The 23,639-nt window shown below is 39.6% G+C and overlaps 3 protein-coding genes across 4 annotated transcripts; all 3 read right to left on the bottom strand.

The window, feature by feature from the left end:
• Window positions 1-428: 428 nt before the first annotated feature.
• Window positions 429-1,925, bottom strand: LOC121989174 (E3 ubiquitin-protein ligase RDUF2-like). The gene has a single exon (XM_042543050.1). It carries the CDS (start codon window positions 1,722-1,724, stop codon window positions 627-629), a length of 1,098 nt encoding a protein of 365 aa, XP_042398984.1. The 5' UTR covers window positions 1,725-1,925; the 3' UTR covers window positions 429-626.
• Window positions 1,926-5,476: 3,551 nt separating this feature from the next.
• LOC121989171 (transcription initiation factor IIA subunit 1-like) lies at window positions 5,477-10,093 on the bottom strand. Its single transcript, XM_042543047.1, has 11 exons — window positions 9,804-10,093; window positions 9,494-9,658; window positions 9,246-9,386; window positions 9,029-9,083; window positions 8,858-8,916; window positions 8,541-8,660; window positions 6,422-6,553; window positions 6,270-6,324; window positions 6,024-6,196; window positions 5,862-5,945; window positions 5,477-5,662 (listed from the first exon to the last, which is right to left on the bottom strand). The coding sequence occupies exons 1-11, from the start codon at window positions 9,918-9,920 to the stop codon at window positions 5,639-5,641; spliced, it is 1,125 nt and encodes a 374-aa protein (XP_042398981.1). The 5' UTR covers window positions 9,921-10,093; the 3' UTR covers window positions 5,477-5,638.
• A 1,380-nt stretch (window positions 10,094-11,473) lies between these two features.
• LOC121989172 (serine/threonine-protein phosphatase PP1-like) lies at window positions 11,474-14,967 on the bottom strand. 2 transcript variants are annotated; one of them, XM_042543048.1, is made up of 4 exons: window positions 14,510-14,967; window positions 12,961-13,520; window positions 12,673-12,887; window positions 11,474-11,802 (listed from the first exon to the last, which is right to left on the bottom strand). In XM_042543048.1, exons 1-3 carry the CDS (start codon window positions 14,685-14,687, stop codon window positions 12,699-12,701), a joined length of 927 nt encoding a protein of 308 aa, XP_042398982.1. In that variant the 5' UTR covers window positions 14,688-14,967; the 3' UTR covers window positions 11,474-11,802; window positions 12,673-12,698. The 2 variants fall into 2 exon arrangements, with proteins under 2 accessions (XP_042398982.1, XP_042398983.1); XM_042543049.1 differs by having other exon boundaries at window positions 12,961-13,436.
• Between the last annotated feature and the right edge of the window lie 8,672 nt (window positions 14,968-23,639).

Genomic DNA, 23,639 nt, shown 5'->3' with positions numbered 1-23,639 from the left:
AAAATTACCCAAAAAAACCTCCAAAAAAAAAAAGAATAATTTATTAAAATTAATATAAAAAAATATCAAGATGTTCGTGATATCTCATTCAAACACCAGTTCACATTGTCCAGGACATGTATTTAGTAGTATAAACTGACACATCACCAAACATCACAACTACACCTCATGCCAAATTGCCAACTATTATGCAACTATAGCTAGAAGCAACAACAAGAAACAAAATTTCCAGAGGATAAGAAACGATGAATCCACTCAGTGATTTATGTGAAAAACAACACTACAATTTAAGAAGGAACTGTAACAAGGCCAACTGCCATCTTTCAGTATCATCTTAAAATAGTTTCTACTACTAGAACAGAACAGAACAGAACAGAACTTCACATGTAATTTTAGCTGAACAAATTTAAGCTTGGATGCAAAGACAATGAATCAAATTCACACCTTGGATGAATAGAATAGATCCAGAGTCTTCTAACAAATTGATCTAGTTGATTTGGATTCGAGCTAATTCGGCCAAAGCTAAATTGTTCTACATCTTCTTATATTTACAGTGATGAAGCTACCACTGCAAATTTCTATACTCAAACCGAGCAGCCAGAGCTGCATTGCTATCTAAACATGGTTCATGCTGGACTACTATATTCTGAGCTCAACCGCGGAGAAGAAACCCTCTGTGGTCGCCTGAAGAAGGAGAAAAAACTGCGAATTGCCCGACCAATTCCTCCCCTCTCCCTTGACCTTCTCCCTCCTGAGGTCCATGAGACCCTCCTTGGTGCACCATTGTTGTTGAATCCACCATCCATCTCGGTGTAAACTGCAGGGAACTCCCGTTCCTCAGTGGTTCTCCGGCTACCCGCGAACCTTCCCACTGCAAATCCTCCACCAGGAAGCCTCCAAATTGTTAGGCCCACTGTCTCCTCCTCGTTCCCGGATGCAGCCGGGGAAGCGGCGGCATCAGTATGCTCATTGTCTAGGGCCGCCGACCCCGTAGTAGCTTGTCCTGGGACTTCCGCCGGCATCTCGCTACGGCATACAGGGCATGAGTTGCGGAGCGAAAGCCATGGCAAGATGCAATCTTGGTGGTAGATGTGTTTGCAGGGCATCTCCCGAGCCTCGGTCCCGAGCTCAAAGGCATCCATGCAGATCGCGCAGTGGCAGTCTATATCGATATGGCCTTTGACAATTTCTACAGTCGGCATCGACTCAATGGCGGCCTTAGATGCCGGCGGATGCTCGTTTCCTCGGATGCGACCGACGCCGTTGATCTCCAGATGCGCGAGCTGCTCGAGAAGGCGGTCGAATCCGGATCCCATCAGAAAATCCGAGATGCTTTCCGGCAAGGGGCGGAGGCCGGATCCAGTGCCCTCGTCGTAGTAAAGCTCGAAGCCGCCAGCGGCGGCCCCATCCACGTCACGTTCACCTCCTCCCGATGAGCCACGAAGCACGATGACCGGATTGAACGGCGAGCGGTCTCCGGAAGCGCCGCGGCGGTTGCGGCGAAACCTGAGGTCGGAGGAAGGACGAGATCTGGGAGCTGCTGCGGCAGACGGCCCGTCGCTGCCCGGGGGGAACCGGCGGCGGGGAGGAGGGGAGGCGCCCACCTCCTCGAGGAAACCCCCGTCGCAGTCGGGGCAGACGATGGCGCCCTCAGGCCACACCCTCACTAAGCGGCTACACCGGTAGCACCAGTACGACGACGGCGTCGCCATGGAAGAAGGCATCACGAACAAAGATCCAAACTCTCCCAGAGAAGAACTAAGAATCAATCAACCAAACAACTCGATTCCGATCTCCAATCAACGAAATCGAAGCTCGACTCCCAAAATTGGCCAACTCCACCGATCGATCGACGACGTCAACCTATCGGGGCTGAGAAGAAGAGATCGGATAAGGGATTTGGCGACGCAGAGAAGAGAAGAGTAAAAGGGGGATTTTTATCGAGCGCTCATGGTCGACGAAGCATCGCATCCACGGCGTGACGACACGTTTGGAAACTTCCTCGTAACGGCGTCAACGGCGAACGGCTGTGTCCATTGGGTGTTGGCGGTGGGGAGGAGTTCACAACGGCAGGTAACTAACGCCGTGAGAAGATGTGACGTTGACTAAATGCCATGAGTCAGAATCATGAGTCGGCGACTCCGCAAGCGCGTCGGCGGATGTTGTTGGTATTTATAAATTTTCATTATTTATTTTATTTTATTTTATGTTATTTCCCTTTTTTTTTTTATTTTATAGTTTTTGTTGTCTACCTACTGTGAGACCGACAGCGAGCCCACGGTCAGCTCATGAGCCTGGTGAAGCTTGCCCAGACGCGAGCTTCTACTCATCATTTTTTTTCCTTTTTAATAAATAATCTTCCAAAAAAAAATTATACTATTTTAGGATGAAAATTTTATTCCACCCCATAGTTTGTAGAATCGCGATTCTACGCAGGATCGATTTAGGATCAGGATCGGATCGGTCAGGATCGGATCGTAGAATCGTACGATTCTACCAAAAACCCTTAAAATTTTATCATACATGATTAATAATTAGAAAAAATACCTAAAAACTCATTTACATATAAATAAATAACTAATTTTGTATATATATGCAATTATTTACACTCAACACATCAAATTACATTACTACATGTACAAATTTAAATTAACTTGTAATTCAACTATCATTCTCGCATAGTAATAATATTTATATTTTCATATCATAAAATGAAAAAATATAAAATATCCATTAAGAAAATAATAATAACACATACAATGTCAAAAATATTTCCTTGATTTATAAGATAATTCAATTTAAATGTCAACAAAGCATCTAACGTATATAACAGAAGCTATTGAATCCTTTGATTCAAATATGAATGCCGGAAATAATCTTCTAAAGACTGGTTGATGTCACACAATACTAGACAATAGACATCCAAAAACTTATTATTTTGAGAAAAATAAATGACAGAATATTATTGATAAAAAAACTAACTCAAAAATAATTAAACATATATTTAAATAATTTAAAACTCTAATAAGATGAAAAAAAGATAATGGTTAAGGATAAACTTTGAAATTTATTAAAGATATCTGAACGAGCTTTAATTTGATATATTATAGGCTCCGTGGTTCAATCCGAGTCAAAAGTTATGACCTCTCAAAGCTTCCACCGATCCTGCTCCGATTCTGCTCCGATCCTGTTCCGATTCTACCGATTCTGCTCCGATCCTACCGATCCTGCTGCGATCCTACTGCAAAAACGATTCTGCACGATCCTGGATCGATTTTGGATTTCCGGATCGTAGGATCGTACGATCCTACGATCCGGATCGCGATTTTGCAAACTATGTTCCACCCTATGTTCAAGTGCACATCTGTCTTTTAATGTATTTCCGTGGGGTTCATTCTCTGTAATACAATAAATAAATAAATAAATATATATATATATATATATATATATTTTCAGTCATGTAATTTATATCTTTTACAATTTTAATCTTATTATGAGTTAATTTACGTTCTTAGTCTTGTATTTTATAATATTTTTCAATTTCAGTTTTTTTCTTCTAAAATTGAAAATTTTCAACTAAAAATATCTAGTTTGTGATTGAAATATAAAAAGTACATGGATCATAAAAAATCAAAATCCTCAAATTCAATTTACAGTTTATCATTTTCCGTTAAAAATTTTCAATTTTAGAGGAAAAATGACTGAAATTAAAAAATATTATAAGTTATAGGATTAAAAATGTAAATTGATTCATAATCGGACTAAAATTGAAAAAAATATAAATTACAAGACTAAAAACATAATTTTCTGATTAAAAAAATATTCCATCCATTTAGAAGGTGATTATATATATATATATATATATATATATATTTTATCATAAGCATCTCACCTTGTGCAGATCAGATCATTTAGATCTTAAACCTTGATTTTCTCTGGATCTCCTCTAAAGCTACATATTTCGGATATCATTTTATTTATATATATGCTCATAACATAAAAATGATAAATCAGTACTATTTTAAGTGATCTCTTATAAAACAATACATTTTGGATATTATTTTATTTATGCTCATAGCACCAAAAATAATAAATCTGTAGTATTTTAAGTTTAGGTATGTTAGTACGATGTTCTTTGATAAAATATAAATATTTTATAAATATTGGGGGTGTTTTTAATGTCAAAATTTATTGAATTTATATTTGTTTTTTTATAAATTGGTGTTGTTTTAATTTAAATATGTTTAGTGTGAGTATAAATAAAATAGTAACTAAAATATGTCGTTTTAGAAGGGATCTGGAGAGAAGCTTTAAGATGCAGGAGATCCGAAGTGCACCTTTTGCCACTTTGATGCTTTCTTTTACCTTAGCTTCTCTCCGGAAAGACACAAGTTAACGCCGTCGAGATTCCTTAACGCTCTGGTAAATTGCACGATGGAGTGTGTTCTTTTCGTTTTATTTTCCTGATTCTTTTTTCTTTTCACTTTTTTTTCCTTTTCACTTTTTTTTTCATCTTTTTGAGGTGCTATTTTTTACTCCTTTTTATATTTGAGACAAAAGTTAGTAGAGAGCACATGGACTCGTCCCATCGACGTGCCGGCAGATGGTAGCAACTAGCAATATCTTTAGGCCCTCTTTTCTTTAGAGCAGAAAAGTATATTAAACAAATGTTTTTATCTAATATTATTCGGACAAAATTAAAAGAATAATAAATAAATTTATCAAATTTCAAAATGGAATAAGAATTGTGTTTACTTGAAATTCAAAAGGAAGAAGTGCAAGAAAAGCAAAGAAGCGTGGGAAAAAAAACAAATATATTATCTTTCACTTTATTCAATTGATCTTGTTTGGTCATACATAATTGGGGAAATTATTTTGTTTGTGTTTGCAAGACGTGTAAACTTTCATGCCATTGGATTCACCAAATAATTGAGGATGTGAATGGAATTAAATTATTTCCCTTTCTTTGTTTCCATCTTTTCTCCTACTTAATCCTTGTAAACATATTTTTTTCGTATATATAAAGGAAAGTGAGATATGACCAACTCCTCGATCAGTTATTTCTCCAACTCAACAGTTACCTTCATCTCACAAGTTGGTTACTCGCACGACAAAGCCATGGCAAACAAGTCCCTTTCTTCCTGTATAACATATAGTCAAGACAAAGCCATGGCAAACAAGTTCAAGAGTGAATGATTATCTTGCTATCACAAACAAATTTGTGGGGCAGTCATCTCGGATTAATCAGTTTAAAAGTTAGATACTGGATTAAAAAAAAAACCAATCATTTTCCATCGAATTAATTTCTTCGCATGGCCAGGCGGAGGGACGATGGTAGTTAAATTGAGGGTAACCACGTCATATTGTTCATCAATCATCAAGAGAAATACAAGGACTCCACCGCCCAGTTGCAAACTCGAGAAGATGAACAGAAGAAAGGGTCATGATTGACGAAACATACTGCAGTTATACGAAATAAAAAAATAGCAACAAATTTAAAGATTCAGAATATACCATCTTTACAAGAGAGCGTTTTTGATAATCCATTCACATAAGTGCAAACAGCTTACAGAATAGATAACGCCACAGTTCATGCTTCCAGTTGACAGGCGGCTCATGGCTGCAAGGGCAAGAAAATTTAGAACTCGAACTCACCGTTTGCCTGCGACAAAAAAAAGGAGGTGTCGATGTGAGTTGAAAGGTTCTCAGTAGAATTCAAGAACAGACCATCGTGAACATCCAGACCAATGACATGTAATCTTATCTAATGGTATGAGAACAATCATATAATCTGCAGGTTTTGATAGATTATAGCTAAACAACACAGCTAATCCTAAAATAAAACTACCAATACTAATTACCTTGTTAAAAAGAATATCCCGGTTATTAAGATGCATTATGCCATCCTTGAGGGTACACTTCCATCTGCTTTTTGTCCGCGTCACCTATAGAGACCCACCAATCAATGTTAAAAAAAAACAAATTTGTTTGATGATATAATATGATAATCAACAAGCAAATACCTTATCAAAGAGAGCCAGAACCAAATGCTGAGTATTTGGCTCATCATCATCTTGGTCATCATCCAACTCATCATCATCGTCATCGTCTTCATTTAGGGATGGCTCATCATCTTCAGCTTCATCTTTATTTGGTTTTGGTGTAGCAACAGCAGGGGTTGGAGTTCGTAGTTCAACTAAAGAAGTATAGCAAAAGGGAAAAGGATAATGTCCATTTATTGAGAAATTTCACATTAGAGATTGCATTACCATGGTCTCCAGGTGTATTGTAGTCTTCAGTGGCCACACCTTGGAATGGAAACAACTTTGGCAAGAACAAAGAAGAAAAGAAAACAAATTTGTAAATATACAGATAAGCAAAAATACATAATTTTTGGAGGAACTAATCGTATATTGAATACATCATCATAATCATCTTGTACTCCATCACTCTGAGGAAGTAAAGCTGGTCGTCCTCTGTCTGGAATGACCTTTGAAGTTCCAGATCCTTGTCCATGTTTAGGTGATCCCTTATGAAGTTGGTTTACCACATTCTGCGATCAGATGAAGCCAAAGAGAAAGATTAAGTCTTAGTTTCTAGTAGCAAAAAAAAATGTAGAAATTTTGTATTTATAATAAATCCACATAAATAAACAAAACAAAAAAAAATCTTATCATGAATACTAGCTGAAAAGAACATACAACTTTGTCAAAATGTGAAGCAGCAACTCTAATTGCAATTTCCAAGTGGCCAAAAATTTTACCCTAGTAAAGAGCATTTATAACAATAACTCATTGAGCAATTTTGCTTTTCTTGGTCTACAATTCGAAAACATGGTCAGAGAAACTTAAACATGCAGCTGACAAAATTTATCAAGAAAAATTAGAACAGGTTGCTTTTTTGCTTCATTTTTCCTCGTTGACGTCTAAAATTTCCACACGTGCTTAGAGAACTTTAACATGCAGCTGACTCTAACTTGTCAATTCTGCAAAAGGTAGGACACTGACTCCGGACGCTCCACATGGCTGGCCACACAGCCATCTTTAGAGAGCTAAATCGGAAACCGAGTAAGTTGTCAAGAAACTAGAGCAAGTTGTTTTTGTTTCTATTTATATTTGCCAGGATTACTCAGCATGGGCACAACCAAGATGATACCGTAAAAGTAGGGGCATCTTCAGTGTTTGCATTATTTCAGTAGTTTTAGAATGAGTAGTGTCAATGCCTTTCATGTTGCAGCGAAACAACTGATACAGATGCATGAAAATTCACTAAAGGTGCTTCAGGGTTGGAGCCCATAGCAGGAATATTCAAAAGCTAATACTAGCTAAACAAAGGTCAGGAAAAAAAGTTACCCCTCAATAAAAAGCAGTGTTTCAAGGTTGGGTGCTTCAGGAAACGGATTGTTACCCTAAGAAGCATAAAGCACATTCTACAAAGATTTTACCATCGATAGAGAAAGCCTAAAATCACAAAGCACTATGCACATTCTACAAAGGACAACAGCACCCAATCTAACCATCGATAGAGAAAGGTTTTGCTACCAAGGATTGACTGAGAATATATGAAGGAACTATATCCTAAGAAAAAGAGTCAGCTATGCTTAAATGAATAAAATTTACCAGCCGCCAAGGCATACATAGTTGAATCAAAGAAATGCTCTATCATTATCAGTAGCATGCCAATTTAGGGACCAAACATTTTGAATTTTGAAATAATGCAAAAGGCATCCATTCCAACATTACAGCAAATTCCAACAGCTAAATGAGCACCTTAGACATTTTTGAAGATAAACCTCATCAAGTGATTCACAACAAATTGCTCCAGTAAAAATGTCTAGGGTGGGATCACAACAACCTTGTCATTGGTACCTTGCTGACCAATTCTTGTGATAGGATCATAAACTTCATTCAAATAAAAGTGCATTCAGGTTAGTGTTTCCCAGTGATTAATTTGTATAACACCAATCTGGGACGAAGTAATCTCCCACTGGCATGCCAGTAAACTATTCCATAGCAAACCAACCAAATTATCAATTAAGATGTCCTTGTTTATGATAATAATTCAGCTTACAGTGAAATTAACACAATAGAGAGCCAAATCTAATGTAGCAAGATTTAAAGAAAATTGCAGTTTGACACCAAAAGTTTGATCAGACTCACACTTCATCAGGAAGAATTCCTTTTTTCCATTTTAGTCCCTTTGATTAGGGTTTAAAATCTCAATCTAGCTTACACCCGAAACCACAAGTTTTTCAATGAGAATATCCACTCACTTGAAATGTAATCAAACTTTGAGAATACTTATACAGTTGAAAACTTTACCGTTAAAAAATTTGTAGTGTTAATAGTTTTAAGAGAAGAGACAAATTAAGTCAAGAAAGTTAAATCAAGAGGCCAAAATGAGATATTCGAGCATAGGCTAACTTGAGAATCAAATCAAGCGTAGTCAACAACTACAATAAAATTTCCTCATGATTAATGAGATTCAGTCATATTTTAGCTAACATCAAGTAGATATGCAACTCAAAAAAGGGTATCCACCTGTGGCAATTCTATTGTAATATCTCCACTTCCATCTTGTTGCGGTAAATAACCTCCAGGGTTTAAGCGGGAAGGATAGTCATCCCTTTTACGTTTCCCGGAGGAATTCATAAAAAAGTCCTTCATCCAATATAATAAATTGTAAATAACAAGTATCAAACGTATACAAAAACCCACTTGCAATTATAATAAAAAGAAAAGGGGCAAAATCGCACATTAGAACCTACCCGTAGGACAAATATCCTCAATTATCAGGAATGCAATTACTAGGACTCCTGTCCCTAATACAACTAAAGAAGGTAAGGAATACCGCATACCTGAGTCATGGCTTGCTGAGATGAACCTCTATCAGTCTCTTGGCGGCCATCAACATAAGCTGTATTACACAAGCATCAGCAAACACAGCCACTTACTACAACATCACACTCAATGAAGAAGTATAGCATAATGTAATCAGACAAGGACATTGATATCTCCTTTTAGCTTACCAACATTAACATCTACCCCAAGAGGCCTCTGGTTCATCCACGGCGAAGGTGGTTGCTGACCAAGAAGACAATGCAACTTAATCAGATCCCATGTTATCACAATTCAAGCCCGTAAACAGAGCACAACTCATGGCATCACGTAAAACATGAAGCAAATGTATCACCGGAGAATCATACCAAAAAAAAAAAAAAAACATTATAAATCACATTACTATACCATGTAAGGACTGGGCCTTCCAGTTTTCAAGTCCAGGCTATTTCTGATATCTGCAATTGGAGATGGAGCATAATCGGAGGGACCAGTGGGTATGTTATACATCCCCGAATCAGTTCCAGGCAGTGGTGTCTGTATGGGAGTCTGCAAGAATGCCCAAGTATACACTAATTTAGCATTGGACCAAAATTGAATGATTAAGTTAAACTAATGGAAAACAAAAAACAAAAAAGGAAATGAACTCTGCTCACCGGTGGAAAAAGCATATCTGCAGTTGGGGTCTCGTACTCCTCGATCGGCCCCTCGTAAGGCACGTTGAGATCATGCACCGGCGTCGGGGCGACATTTTTCTGCGGGGCCGGCCTCTCGATGTTGCCGCTTATAGCGCCGGCCTGCATCATCTTCATCTCCCACATCTGCGCCCATCACAAAAGGAATCAAATTAAGCCGAAACACAAACTTCTCGAAAAGGGAGGAAGCCCCAGACAGGAGGCGAACACAGGAAAGATCGGAAGTCGAAGGCAAAATCTCAGCCCAGACACCGAGGGATGAAGGGATTACCGCCTGGAGCTCCGCGAGGGCGCTCTCCCCGGCGCCGAAGTTGATGAACTCGTCGCGGATCTTACTGATGACATCGTCCACCACCTGGATGTAGACGGCGGAGACGTTGGTCGCCATTTCCAGCGACGGATCGCCCCTGCCACCGATTGAAGAATCCCGGAAAGGAGGAGCCGAAATTCTTGCGCTAGGGATTGTTCTCGAGCGGTGGGAGAGAAGCGAAAGGGGGGAAGCAGGACGAGAAGAGACGGAGGACGGCCGATCGCGGACGGGAGCACTCGGAATTCAGGTGGAGAATATAAATAGGTTAGCATCCGGAAAGGAGGCGTGTGTACACGTGTCGTTATCTGGGGAGACTTTAGCTGGCGTGGGTTGGACTCGGGCTAGGATGGCATGTGGCAATGGCATCCAATATATACTAGATCGGACATTTCAGTTTACCCCCTAATATTTGTTTTATTTTCAAAATCTCCTCTAGACTTTCAAAACTATGAAGTTGGAGTAGCCAAAGACGCGCACAGCCATGCTCAGGGAAGAAGCCCGGTTGCGGGCGGAATCCGTGGCATCTCACTGGATGGCCTCCTCTCCAAAGCCAAGGGGCTCACCGGCAGCGACTACTAGTGGGACAAGTTGGGCTCACAGCTGGCGGCGGCTGTGGCTCAGACCACGAACGGCATAGTGGAGAAGAAGATCAAGTCGGCGCAGATCACCACACTGAGGGGACAAGCCGAAGTAGGCGGTGGTGAGGTGACCTCGGCTCGCAGGGAAGCCGAAGCCGAAGCCGAAGCAGACAGAGACATCGTCGGAGGTAAAGAAGATCTTCAACGGCCAAACGATTTATGTAGATTTTATGATTCCCAGTGCTCTGTGTTTTTTTTTTTTATTTTTACATTGAAACTTTTATATATATATATATATATATATATATATATATATATATATATATATATATATATATATATATATATATATTTATTTATTTATTTATTTAACATTGATAAAAATAAATTTGATCAATATTATTCGTGAACATGTTAATGGATTCAAAGTCCAGACTTGTTTATTTAATTCTCATGTTTAAAAATTTTTATTTTCACTCCTTAACTATCCCTTATATTTTTAGGTACAAAATCTAAAAATAAATTTAACACATTAAATTAAAATCTAATATATTTTTTATCAAATTGAACACAATTCTTTTTTTTACTAGTACTCAATTAAATAAAAAATATATTAATTTTTTTTTAAATAATGTTAAATTTATGAAGAATTATATTAAGCAGAAAAAATTGTACTCAATTTGATAAAAAATATATTCAATTTTAATTTAAAATGTTGAATTTAATAAAAATTATATTTATTTTTAGATTTTTTTATTAAAAAAAATATGAAAGACAATTTTAATAAAAAATATACTCAATTCTAATTTAAAGTATTTAATTTAATACAAATAAACTTTTTGTACCTAAAAAAAAAATGAAGGATAATTTGATAACGATATTTGCATGAGATAATTGAAGTAAATAAAACTTTAAATGCAAAAAGTAGAAATAAAATTTTTTGAACATAGAGACTACATACAAAGTTGGAGTTGTGATTAAAAATTTTTCTTCAATTAACAGTTAAATTGACATCAAATCAAACACCAATCATGTTCTTGAATGTTTGATTCATTTGCAGCAAAGAACTCTAGCAAACTGAATGATGATTCACAATTCACAACTGCTGTGAATATACAATAAGGTTCTTAACGTAAAAAAAAATCTGGAATATGAAACTTGAGACATAAATGGAGATATGGAGGAAGTCGATTACAACAAATGACCATTTGGCCATGGCATATTATTACAGCACCTCTGCACCTCAAGTTCCCTGTTGTTGATCTGCTGCCTTATTATCTTTAACCAGTGCTGCCAAATTAACTGGAGAACTAAATATTTGTCTAGTGCGATGAACACGAACAGAGTATGATGCAGTGGCAACCAGGAACGACATGCAAACCCTAAAAAAGGCGTGCAAAAGATTGGGGCGATTAATGTGCTTGCATAGTGCAATTATGCCATGATTAGATAAAATATACAACTATTGAATCAGTGAGTACGTCTACTCTTTAGCTTCAAAATTGCCATTTATGTGAACCAACAGATTTGCATGATCTTATCATAATGAACACGAACAGAGAATGACATAGCAACCAGGCACAAAGCACAAGCAGCTAAAAACAAAGACAAAAACTAGGGTGATTATCATCTATCAGATTTTTCTTTCCATCTGATCTGGAAAAGATTACATGCTGCAGTTCCACAGTATTCAACTATTAAATCACTACATGCAGCTAGTTTTAGGATAAAAAATGCCATGTATATGAACCGACAGGTTGGTAGGATATTAGAGCAAGGCTTAGCTCCAACTTTAAGTTTCATAATTTTCAATTGGCATTTGATGTATATATCTTCAGTGTAACCTAAATTCAAGTTTTACCTTTGGATAAATCATCTTATATTCTTAGCGATTTTCATTTCCCAGTATGAGCAGTATCTGCACTCTACACTTGCACATTCAACTTGAAATCCCAATTTTCAATTTGGGTTTTTTTTTTGTTTCATGCTGATCAGACTCTGAATCAATGGCAGTGAATTTACAGATATCAAATGGCATTCCAGCAACACTCAAGTTATTTTTCAATGAAGCAATCTGACAAAGCATTACAACAACTAACATCTACAATGGAAATACAAGATTAGATATAATTTTCTATGTATGGCAAAAATATGCTTATATAATTTAGAGGAATATTATAATACCCAGAAGAAAAAGTTTCGAACATCAGCACCAAGCAAATGAAGATAACTCAGGCCAATGTTACACTAACCTTGATGGTAATTCCATGTTTGATTACTAAATTCTCATAGGGAACATGGTATTCGGTTTCTTTTCAGCAGGTTTGAGAATTTGGAAGGAGCACATCAATGTTTCATCAACACTCATCATGGCTCCAGCATTATCAAATTCACCACAGTAGTTTGGGGCTGAGAATATTGTTACAAGTTGTTTATCAGCAAAAAATTCATAGCCATCCTCCACAACCTGAAAAACATGGACAAAAGTTAGTATACGAATATAGAAGAGAGATTACAAAAGTATGACATTAAGATACTACCTGATGCGCCCTACAGACTAGATCTAGATCATGTCTGGCTAAGAAATCAATAACTGTATCTGCACCAAAAGTCCAAGAGACCCCCCTGTCATTTTCTCCCCAACCTTGAACATCTCTACCAGGATCAGCCCAAAGCAAGTCACATATTAACCCACTATCAGGGACATCACATGGTCGACTTATATTTTTTATTTGCTCCAACCTTGATAAATCAGGGGACAATCCACCATGCATGCATAATATCTTGTCATCAATTAAAGCAGCTAATGGAAGGCAGCTAAAGCAATCACTAAATACCTTCCACAGTCTCACACTGAACCGTCGCTTACATTCATCATAAAATCCATATATTCTATTAATCGAAGCACATTCATGGTTTCCACGCAGAAGGAAGAAGTTTTCTGGGTACTTAATTTTGTATGCAAGTAGTAGGCAGATTGTTTCCAAACTTTGCTTTCCTCTATCCACGTAGTCACCTAAGAATAGATAATTAGCAGATGGAGGAAAGCCTCCGTATTCGAAAAGCCTTAAGAGATCACTATACTGGCCATGGATATCACCTAAATTCAGAAAATAAAGGCATAATCAATTTAGGAAGGACTTCAAACACAAAAATCATGAAGGATAATCAGCAAAAGATGGTATCTGACAAACAATTTTATCCACTAAAATGGAGAATATCCTGTAGCAGCAGCAAAATTACTGAGCTTAGGCATGTAGCTGTCATCTGGGGCCTAACAAACAATGACCATAAAAATGTGACTAACAAAAAAACATTTCTCAATATATGTTTAAAACAATGTACTTTTAAAAGCTTTGCTTTTTTTTCCCTCACACTAATCAGGAACCCTGAAGTACTTAGTCCAATTTTTTCATTGAGTTAATAAATCATTTGATACATGCAACTAACTGTTTACACGAATTCACCAAGATAATAGAAAATAAGTAAAATTACAACTTCCCAGCAACATATATAACAATTGAATACTCCAAGAAAAGGAATCAGTTAATTTTGAACTGGTTTATAACAAAGCTGAAAATTTCCCAAACCTATCTCCATCATCAACATGCATGATCCTAATAGGATTTCAATGAGGCTTAACCTCCAGGTTGCATTTTCATCAGCATCGTTAGTGAGATGCATTAAACAAAGTATTTCTTGTCCAGCATTAACATATTCTAATCCTATAGAAATATAGTAATTTATATTTCACACAATCTCTCTAATTAAAAAGAGTGAAGTTTGAGGAAATTGCAAAAAATCAACCAATAATAATATACATTCAGTATATTCCTCAACAACCTGTGAACCAAGTTTCCCGAGTATGTAAGAAAAGAATACAACCTTCAGGGGAAACAAAAAATCCATACTGAACTCATAACTTCAGTTGATAAAGAAAATCTTTTGTAATACTTTCTTAAGAGAACCAGATGCGTATAGATTAACCAGAAAAGAAAGGAATTGCTAAATAAATTTTATAGATCCATAAATAAACCACGATGGTGATCAAACAATAAACCAAGGAAAAGTAAAGGGAAGTAAGCTGACCGCAGATCTTGATGGGGGCTTCAAGTTCGAGGAGGTTGGGCTGGGCGAGGAAGATCTCGCGAGAGGCGACGCAAAGCTGGTGGATCTCCGCCTCCGTTAGGCGGATTAACGTCCCAGGCCTTGCCGTCTGCACCTCCAGCAGCCGGCTGATGATGCTGTCGAGCACTTCGCCATCCATCGGACCCGATCAATTAAAAAAATGAACAAAGAAAACAAGAGAAAGCAGTTCCTCCCTCCTTTATCGCCCTGTCGGCACGACCCCTGTCCTCTTGTTGTTGTCGTCGTCGCAAGGAGGAATAGTAACAAAGAAGGAAACTTTTATTGGAAGCGACAGAGACCAGATAGCTAAGGTGACGGGCGGCGATCGCAACAGTGACGCCGCGGCGGAGGCGGCGCAGATGAGAATCTTCGTTAGGTGGGTTTGGGGTGGGTGGCGGATGCACCGTAGCCGCCCGAGTCCGTGTGTTCACTTGAGAAAATTTCACTTTTTTAATCCCCAAAGCTTAACATCATTTCATTTAACACCTCCTACTTTCATAAATACTATCTATTTGCTAAAACATTCAGTGGATTTAAGGAGGACAGATCCTCTGGTCCATAAATTATGGACCAGAAGATGGTCCAATTTTTTAGGCCCTTGATTTGAATGGACCCTACCTATTTACAGGTGGAGTTCATCCAAATCAAGGGCTCTCATGTAATGGACCATCCTCTGGTCCGCAATTTACGGACCAGAAGATCCCAACTGGGATTTAAGTGCCACTGCTCGAAAGCCACCTGGCTTCAGTTCTTCGCCACCGCGACTGCTTCCGCAGCCGCCGTCGGCCAAGACAACGCTTTTCGTTACCACTCCAAGCCGTCGGATACCTCGTGCTGGAGACATTCACTATGAACCTCACCGGAGGCAACGAGTTTTCGCAACATGGATCGCATCGTCTTTAGATGTAACTACTAGAATCGCCAGCTGTCCGGCGTGACCGAGCCACGGTCGCTCTAGTTTGCCATTCTCTGAAATTGGGAGGAAAATATGAGAATTCGATGTCCAGATTATGTGAACCCTCTTGCTCATAAATGAATCGGTCGGGACACGATGTGTCCGTATAAATCAACCAGGAATTGCCACTTGTCTCTTTCGGATACTCATCGTCTTGGTCACTGCGAATCACCTTAATCTTCCGATTAAGTTGATTTTCAACCTCATTTTTATAGAGAACAAATTTCTTTATAGGTTCATCCTTACTTTTAATCAGATACACATAACAATATTTTACGTTATCATTTACAAAAGTGATGAAGTACTTATTCCCATCATATGTCAACATCCCTTTTGGGTCGCATATGTCGGTGTGAATTAGACCAAGTATTCAGTTCTTCTTTCAACGTGTTAAAAGGATGACCTTATCATTTTTGCTTCAACACAAAGTCTCACACTTATATTTCAGGTCAAGGTGGAATATAGGCATGCTTTGCATATTAATTTGTCTACGTAATACATCGTAATTAGCATATCCCAATATATCATGTCATATAATGGAAAACGCAAGCATCTATATAGAAAAACTTTCGACTTTATTTATCTTAGGCCGAATTTCCTACAAATATTCTATTTTAGACAACATAACTCTATGCGGCTCAAAAATAATATGAAAATCATGCTTGCTCAGAAGCAATCTGGATACTAGACTTTTTCGAATCTTCAGAATATACAACACATTGTTCAGCGTGAGCTCCTTACCCGAGGTCATCTTCAACACCACTTTACCTTGACCTTTTATATCCGAGGTTGCTGAATTTCCCATAAATAGTTTGTCTCTATCATTGACTTCCTCAAAGTAGTGGAATAGCTCCATATTACAACTAACATGTCTAGTGGCACAAATATCGATCCATCATTGCCACGGATTGAAATTTATTAGGTTCACTTCAGAGACCACGCTCAAAGGTTCATATCTTGTTCTTCCGCCAGGTTAGCCTCAGGGTTTTTTTTCTTTAGCTTTTTACAATCTGAAGTCTTGTGACACAAGATCACAATTGTAGTATTTCCCTAAGAACTTCTTTTTCATACAATGTCCTTTGGGTTGCATTTTGAAAGATTTGGGATTCTTCTGTTTCGAGATTTGATCATGCTCGACCATGTTGGCTTTTATAGAAGCTTGGGAGAACAGTTTTCTCTCTGAATTCTTATTGTCTTCTTAGATACGAAGTCTGACGACAAGTTCCTCCAAAGTCATCTTCTTCCGCTTATGTTTCAGGTAATTCTTGAAGTCCTTCCAACTAAAAGGTTGTCACCGCTCAACGTCGTGCCTTTTGAGTGGCTTTCCTATAATATTACCTGAAGTTCTTGAACTTGGCTGATAAGTGACTTAGAGTCAACTATCTTGTAGTCCAGGAAATGACCAACAATATATTTTTTAGCCCTAGCATTCTTCGATTTATATTTCTTGTTCAGGGCCTCCCACAATACATATTTATTGGATATGCACAAAATAGTAGAGCATATCGATTTTGTGTGTAAAATCACAAATATTAGATATATACCCGAACTCGATTATTGAATCAAGAAATGTCTCATTCTTTGAACATGTGTTTCCGTATAAGACCCGTGAGAAAGTAAGTTTCTCAGAACGGGCATATAAAGTATAAGAAGAAGATACAAAACCAATTGAGGTAGAGTTTAGACGAAGCAAAAGAACTCGAATAGAAAAATCCTTTGGAAATGATTTAATCACTTTCAGGTTAGAAAATGATCTCCATAATTACTCGGCAACTGTAAGTTGTTCAGAGGGACTTCAATGGAAAGAGGCGATTGTATTTGAAATTGACTCTATCTTGCAAAACCACACTTATGAATTGGTGGATCTTCCTCCGAAAAGTAAACCACTCGGTTACAAGTAGATTTTTAAGAAGAAAATGAGATTAGAGTTACCGACAACGTGAAGGCTTTGATTACTTTGATATGTATTCCTTAGTGTCGAGAATAATTTCCATTTGAGTCTTGTTGGTTATCGTCGTTCTATAAAATTTGAAAATACATCAAATGGATGTATAAGACAACCTTTAAATGGAAATTTAGAAGAGAAAATTTACATAAAGTAACTTGAAGGGTTTTCTGCTCCGGGGTAAAAAAAATAAGATGTGTAGATTGGTCAAGTCATTATACAGCTTGAAGCAAGATTCAAAGCAGTGGTATGAAAAGTTTGATAATTCCATGAAGGTGTTGGATCGTGAAAGTCGCTAGAGGGAGGTGAATAGCAATCTAAAAATTCGTAGTCGAGTGCACAGCGGAAAAGAAAAGTAATAATGCTAACACAAATCAATTTACTTGGTTCGGAGCCTTCGTCGATTCTTACTCCAAGGTCCACACTCTTCGAGTGCTTTCGTTGGGCAATCACTAATAGTTCACAAAATCATATTACAAATGTAAGTACAAGAACTTTTTAGAAAGAAAATACCGACAACAAAAATAAGAACAACTTGAGCAACAAGTTGTCGGAGATGTGTCGCAGCATCGCAGGAGCAATGCGCAAGAAAGCAGTCGTAGGAAGAATTTGTTGTTCTTGCTCCAGGGTGAGGCCTCCTTATATAGGAAGCTCCGGGCGCCTGGACTGTGGCATAGCCCAGCCAACCAGTGAGTTCCACGTTGCGATGGCTGCGAAGATAAAATTTGCCTTTCGGGCGCCCGGAGGTCCAGGTGCCCGAATCCTTCAGGGCGCCTGGACCTCCGAGCGCCCGGATCCCTTTCGAATGCCTGGACCTCCGAGTGCCCGGATCCCTTCCGGGGCGCCCGGACCCCCATGTTCCAGCAATCAACTTTCTGCAAGAAAACGTTAGTCCGAGGCAAATGTAAATTATACTACCCTACAAAATAAAGTGTTAGTACAGTTATAGTAAAAGAGTAGTAATTAGATTCCATCTCACCAAGACCGGAATCAAGCCACGATCTCAACTTAGATTTCCGAAATGGTTCTAAGTTGGATCGGCGCCTAAGTTTCCTAACCGGGAACGCATCCTCACCAAGTTACTCCCCTCCAATGACTTACCTTAACTTACCTGCCAAACGTCTGGTCAACCCGTCGACCAGTCTAGACTTCGTGCCAGTTACCCGGTCGACCCGTTGACCTAACTAGACTGCCCTGCAACACTGAGTTAGCACATTAGATAAAACAGCACAGTAAACCAAGGGTTACCTCTCTAGGGTTGTCTAGCTTCACTTACTAGGACTTTCATTGTCTTGCTTCACTCACCAGGACTTCCTCCACCTAACTTCACTCACTAGGGTCTGACTTCACTCACCGGGACTTCCTCCACCTAGCTTCACTCATTGGGACTTCCACCACCTAACTTCACTCACTAGGGTCTGGCTTCACTCATTGAGACTTCCACCATCTAGCTTCACTTACTAAGGTCCGGCTTCACTCATCGGGACTTTCACCATCTAGCTTCACTCACTGGGGTCTGGCTTCACTCACCGGGACTTCCACCACCTAGCTTCACTCACCGAGACTTTCACCACCTAGCTTCACTCACTAAGGTCCGGCTTCACTCACCAGGACTTCCACCACCTAGCTTAACTCACTAGAGCATGACTTACCTCACTAGGACTTCCGCTACCTAGCTTCACTCACTAGGGTCTGAGTTCACTCACCAGGACTTCCACTACCTAGCTTCACTCACTAGGGTCTAGCTTCACTCATCAGGACTTCCACTTGGCCTAACATTTGGTTAGAACTTACCTTTGCTAGTCATCTAATCCTGACTAGACTTCTCTCCCCCAAACATCAAGTCCTTTTTGGGGTAACCCTTGGTCATATTGTCAAACATCGAAACCATAGAGGTCGATTGCACAAACAGAAGGAATGTGAATTCACAATTAATGAATATAATAAATGTATTTACACGAAAGATACAGGATATGATTATGTGTAATGCCCGAAAATTCTCAAAACTATATTAGAAATATTGTATGATTTTTCTGGAATTTTTAGATATTTTTCCAGAATTTTTAGAATAGCGGAAGTAGCAAAAATAATTAGAACCGTAAAATAGCTTAGGCGGGAATCGAATCCGGGACCTCTCGGATCCGATAACTTTTAGTTAGCCTTAGTAACCAGATGAACCCAGCAGGGCCGTGCTGAAAGGAAAGGGAAACGATTTAATTTATATTAGAGTTGGGCCAAAGTACCCACTTAATATAAATAGGAAGTTTAAGTGGGTTTAGTTTATTTTTGTTTGGTTCGGCAACTCCTCCTCCTCTCCAACCCTCACCGCCGACTCCCCTTCTCCTCTCCTTCTCTCGGCGCCAACCACAAGAACAACCTAGGGTTCCTTCCCTAAGGGCTCTAGGAGCACCTTCCGGCGACGACTCCGACACGAGGACGTTCCCCTCTGCGAGAAGAACACGTAAACGTGAGAGGATCGTCGAGAAGATCATCCCCACCGGAAAACTAGCTACTAGATTCGTAAGAAAACTAGCGCACGAGGTAAGAAACCCCTCACCTGCAGTATAAGTAGCTTTCGTTTGATTGCATGCCTTTAGTTTAGCTATATGCAGATTTTTCGGCACTCAGGGTGTGTTTAAACCCTCCTCGCAGATTAGGGATCTAGTTGAGCACCTCTAGATGGGTCAGACACGTTGTTCTCCTTCAGTTGGAGGCTCTAGACGTTGTCGGGTGCCTAGAGGTGGTCTCCCTATTAGAGGAGAGAGTTGGAGCACACCAAGTGTTCGACAAAAGGATTAGTGTAGCTAAATACTACCTCAGCTATTTTTAACAGCTCAGTTAAATGCATTAGTAGCATTTAAATCAGTATATTAGCCTAGTTTCAGCTAACATGGGACTACGGTCCAATGGGTGGGCTCCCACAGTCGCCTCTAGGTTTAGATAACCTAGCTCTAGGTTCAGATAACCTAGAAACAGCAAAATAAACAATCAGTAGCTATATTCAGTATTTTATTTTCAGTGGCACTGTAAAGGATTAGATATCCATTGGGCTGGGCTCCCATAGTCGGTCCCTAGGTTCAGATAACCTAGTAAACCCTACTAAATGCGGGACTTGCAAACCCGGGTCTAGCTAGGGATGCACGCACAGCAAGTACAGTTGTCGGGCCCAAACAACAGCATGATTACTATTTTCACTTATTATGATAATAGCTTTCAAACTTGTAATCTAGCTATGTGAATATAGTTTTAGCTCAGTTTTAGTTTCAGTTTCAGTTTAGTTCTCCTAGTTGATACTATGAGATAGCTTCATGCTTAGATTTTATTATGCATGCCATGTTTCAGTATTTATGCCATGTAACTTCAGTATGTCATGCTTTAACAAATTCAGTGCATGTTTTTAAATAGCATTCTTTAAAAACATGTTTGCATCGTTGCATGTTTTAGTGAGGTAGTTGGTTTCTTACTAAGCTTAAAGCTTACAGATACTATTTTCCCTTATACTGCAGATAAAGGTGAAGAGAAGATGGACTAGCAGAGGAAGCTGGAGGTCAATGCAGAGATGGTGTGTGTGGCAGGAACCTGGAATGAAGATCCTTAGGAAGTTTAGCAAATTAAGAACTTAGTTTCTTTTCTTAAGACACTTTTATGCATTTCTAGTGGTTTAAATGCTATGAATTAATAAACCTTGCACTATGTCATGTTAGAATGCTAGTTAGTGGATATTAGAATGTTTTCCATGCATTGTATAATTGTTATGTGAGGTTTTGGCACGAACTAGTGTTGAAATCAGAGTTTTGGTGTGAAATCAGAAACCCAAATCGATCTACGGATCGATCAGAAATGGGGTAGTGCCACTGGATCGGTCAGCTGACCGATCCAGTCGCGAACAGAGAGTTAGCAGAGGGTACAGAAGCTCACTGATCGGTCAGCCGACCAATCAGTGAGCCACTGGATCGGTCTATCGACCGATCAGTGTACTCCTGGATCGGTCGGTAGACCGATCCAGCCGCATACAGAAGCAGATGTAACTTATGGATCGGTCAGCCGACCGATCCAGAGTTTTTCTCCGTGTCGGTATCAAGCTGGATCGATCACTGGATCGATCCGACAGCCCAATCGATTCATGGATCGATTGAAATTTCTGATTACAGCTAGCAGGACATCCGAGAGGCATAGATTATCTTCCCTAGCATGTATACAACTCCTAGGTACACCTAGAATGTTAAGTTCAGATTTTACAGTAATCAGTTTAGTAAAATTTTAATCAATCCAGATTTTCGCAATAGTAATTTAGCACAGCATAATGTAGCGATCGGCCTTACAGCCTAGTCAGTAGAAGGCGGGTCGTTACAGAGTGGTATCAGAGCAGTTTTCATACTTCCTACACACACATCAGCATTGTACCTGCAGCTTCCAAGTAAGAAACGTCTCTCACTTTATTATGTTCCTTCTTTCATGTTTATAGATACTGTAGCATGTTGATAGATGATAACACCTAACATGATAATGATAGTAGATATATAAACATGATTGCCTTGGTTATGTATGTCCTCTATGTCTTTAGAAATGACACGAGGACGCACAGCTAGAAGGGCACCAACTACTGAGCCCCAGCATGAGGCAGGCAGTTCAGTGTCTCCCCCAGACCTTACAGCAGCAGCTAGCTGAACAGCAACAGGAAATAGCCACCTTAAAGGCTAGTCAGCAGAACACTCCCACTATCACCCCGGAGCCTAACTTAGCGACACCAGTGGTCTTAGAGGTTCCACCAGTCCAGCCTACGGCACCAGTAGCCCCAGCAGCAGGAACGCAGAGAGAAGCCTATCTGATCCAGTGGCAGAGAGTCAAGCCAGAGAATTTCTCAGGCAGCAATGAACCATGGGATGCTCAGGCATGGTTCAAAACACTGGAAAGTACGATGGAGCTTCTGGACTGGCCAGAACATGAGAAGGTGAAGTGCGTCTCCTTCTGTCTGACAGGAGATTCACGTATGTGGTGGGAGAGAATCAGAGCGAAGCGCCCAGTGAACCAGATGACATGGGCTGACTTCGAGAAGGAATTCTTTGAGGAGTTCTTTCACATGCGGGTCACCAACCGTCACTACGACAAGTTCACTGAGTTTCGTCAGGGCAACCTATCAGTTGAGGAAGCCGTGAAGAAATTCAACAGGTTGGCTCGTCTATGCCATGAATTAGTCAGCACAGAAAGGGAACGAATTCGGTTGATGATCAAGATGCTGAGGCCGGAAATAACAATGAACGTGGCTGGTGGCGTTCATAGGCCACAAACCACAGAAGAATTAGTGAGCAGTGCTCTAATCACTGAGCATTACCAGAATAGCATCAAGCAGCAGAAGCAAGTCCTCTCAGAAGCTAAAGGTCAAGGAGGTTCAGACACTCAGAAACAACAGGGCCACAGCTCCAATTGGAAAGGGAACTCTAGCAATAAACGCAAACCAGGGGGTTACCCAAAAGGAGGACCAGCCAGCAAGCAGCCCAGTTATCCAAAGTGTTCTACTTGTGGGAAATTCCATCCTGGAGTTTGTCGTAAGGACACACGAGGATGCTTTGAATGCGGACAGGAAGGGCATATGGCCAAGCAGTGTCCAAACAAGACCAGTCTTCCTCAGCCACAGCCGATTCAGTATGGAGGCCAACCAACTCAGTTACATCAGATGCAGGTCGCTTTAGATGGTCCACATATCAGCCAGGGCAGATTAGAAGCCCCTCCAGCTACGACCAATGCGAGGATCTATTCACTGACCAGAGAGGACGTAGCAAATGCCTCGACAGTTGTTACATGTCAGATTAGTATTTTACAGCAAAGTACAACTGTCTTATTCGATACTGGGGCAACCCATTCTTATATATCCAGGGCATTTGCAAAGAAATTAGCGAGACCTCCAGAGGTACTCAGTAGTCAGTTTCTGACAACCATACCTTCAGGAGAAATTATGGCATCCACGCACTGGCTCAGAGCAGTGTCAGTCATTATAGCAAACAGAGAGCTCTTTTGTGATCTGATAGTGCTAAATATGACTGACTACGATGTCATCCTTGGAATGGACTTCTTGATCAGATACGGTGCCTCCATCGAGTGCCGTAAACAGAAAGTCATATTCCAACCTGAAGCGGAAGCACAGTTCGAATTCGTCGGAGAACCCAAAAGAAAGGCCAAGAAGTTTCTCTCAG

Source organism: Zingiber officinale, chromosome 6B, assembly GCF_018446385.1.
Source record: "Zingiber officinale cultivar Zhangliang chromosome 6B, Zo_v1.1, whole genome shotgun sequence".
Classification (NCBI taxonomy): Eukaryota; Viridiplantae; Streptophyta; class Magnoliopsida; order Zingiberales; family Zingiberaceae; genus Zingiber; species Zingiber officinale.
This window is presented reverse-complemented; position numbering and strand designations above follow the sequence as displayed.

Coding starts and splice junctions, on each gene's coding strand:
- LOC121989174 (XM_042543050.1), bottom strand. CDS start 1,724: ATGCCTTCTTCCATGGCGACGCCGTCGTCGTACTGGTGCTACCGGTGT.
- LOC121989171 (XM_042543047.1), bottom strand. CDS start 9,920: ATGGCGACCAACGTCTCCGCCGTCTACATCCAGGTGGTGGACGATGTC. Junction 6,554..8,540: donor TTACAATAGAATTGCCACAG/GTGGATACCCTT, acceptor ATCTGATCGCAG/AATGTGGTAAACCAACTTCA. Junction 5,663..5,861: donor GGGATATTCTTTTTAACAAG/GTAATTAGTATT, acceptor TTTTTGTCGCAG/GCAAACGGTGAGTTCGAGTT.
- LOC121989172 (XM_042543048.1), bottom strand. CDS start 14,687: ATGGATGGCGAAGTGCTCGACAGCATCATCAGCCGGCTGCTGGAGGTG. Junction 13,521..14,509: donor AGCCCCCATCAAGATCTGCG/GTCAGCTTACTT, acceptor TTCTGAATTTAG/GTGATATCCATGGCCAGTAT. Junction 12,888..12,960: donor TAGTCTGTAGGGCGCATCAG/GTAGTATCTTAA, acceptor CATGTTTTTCAG/GTTGTGGAGGATGGCTATGA.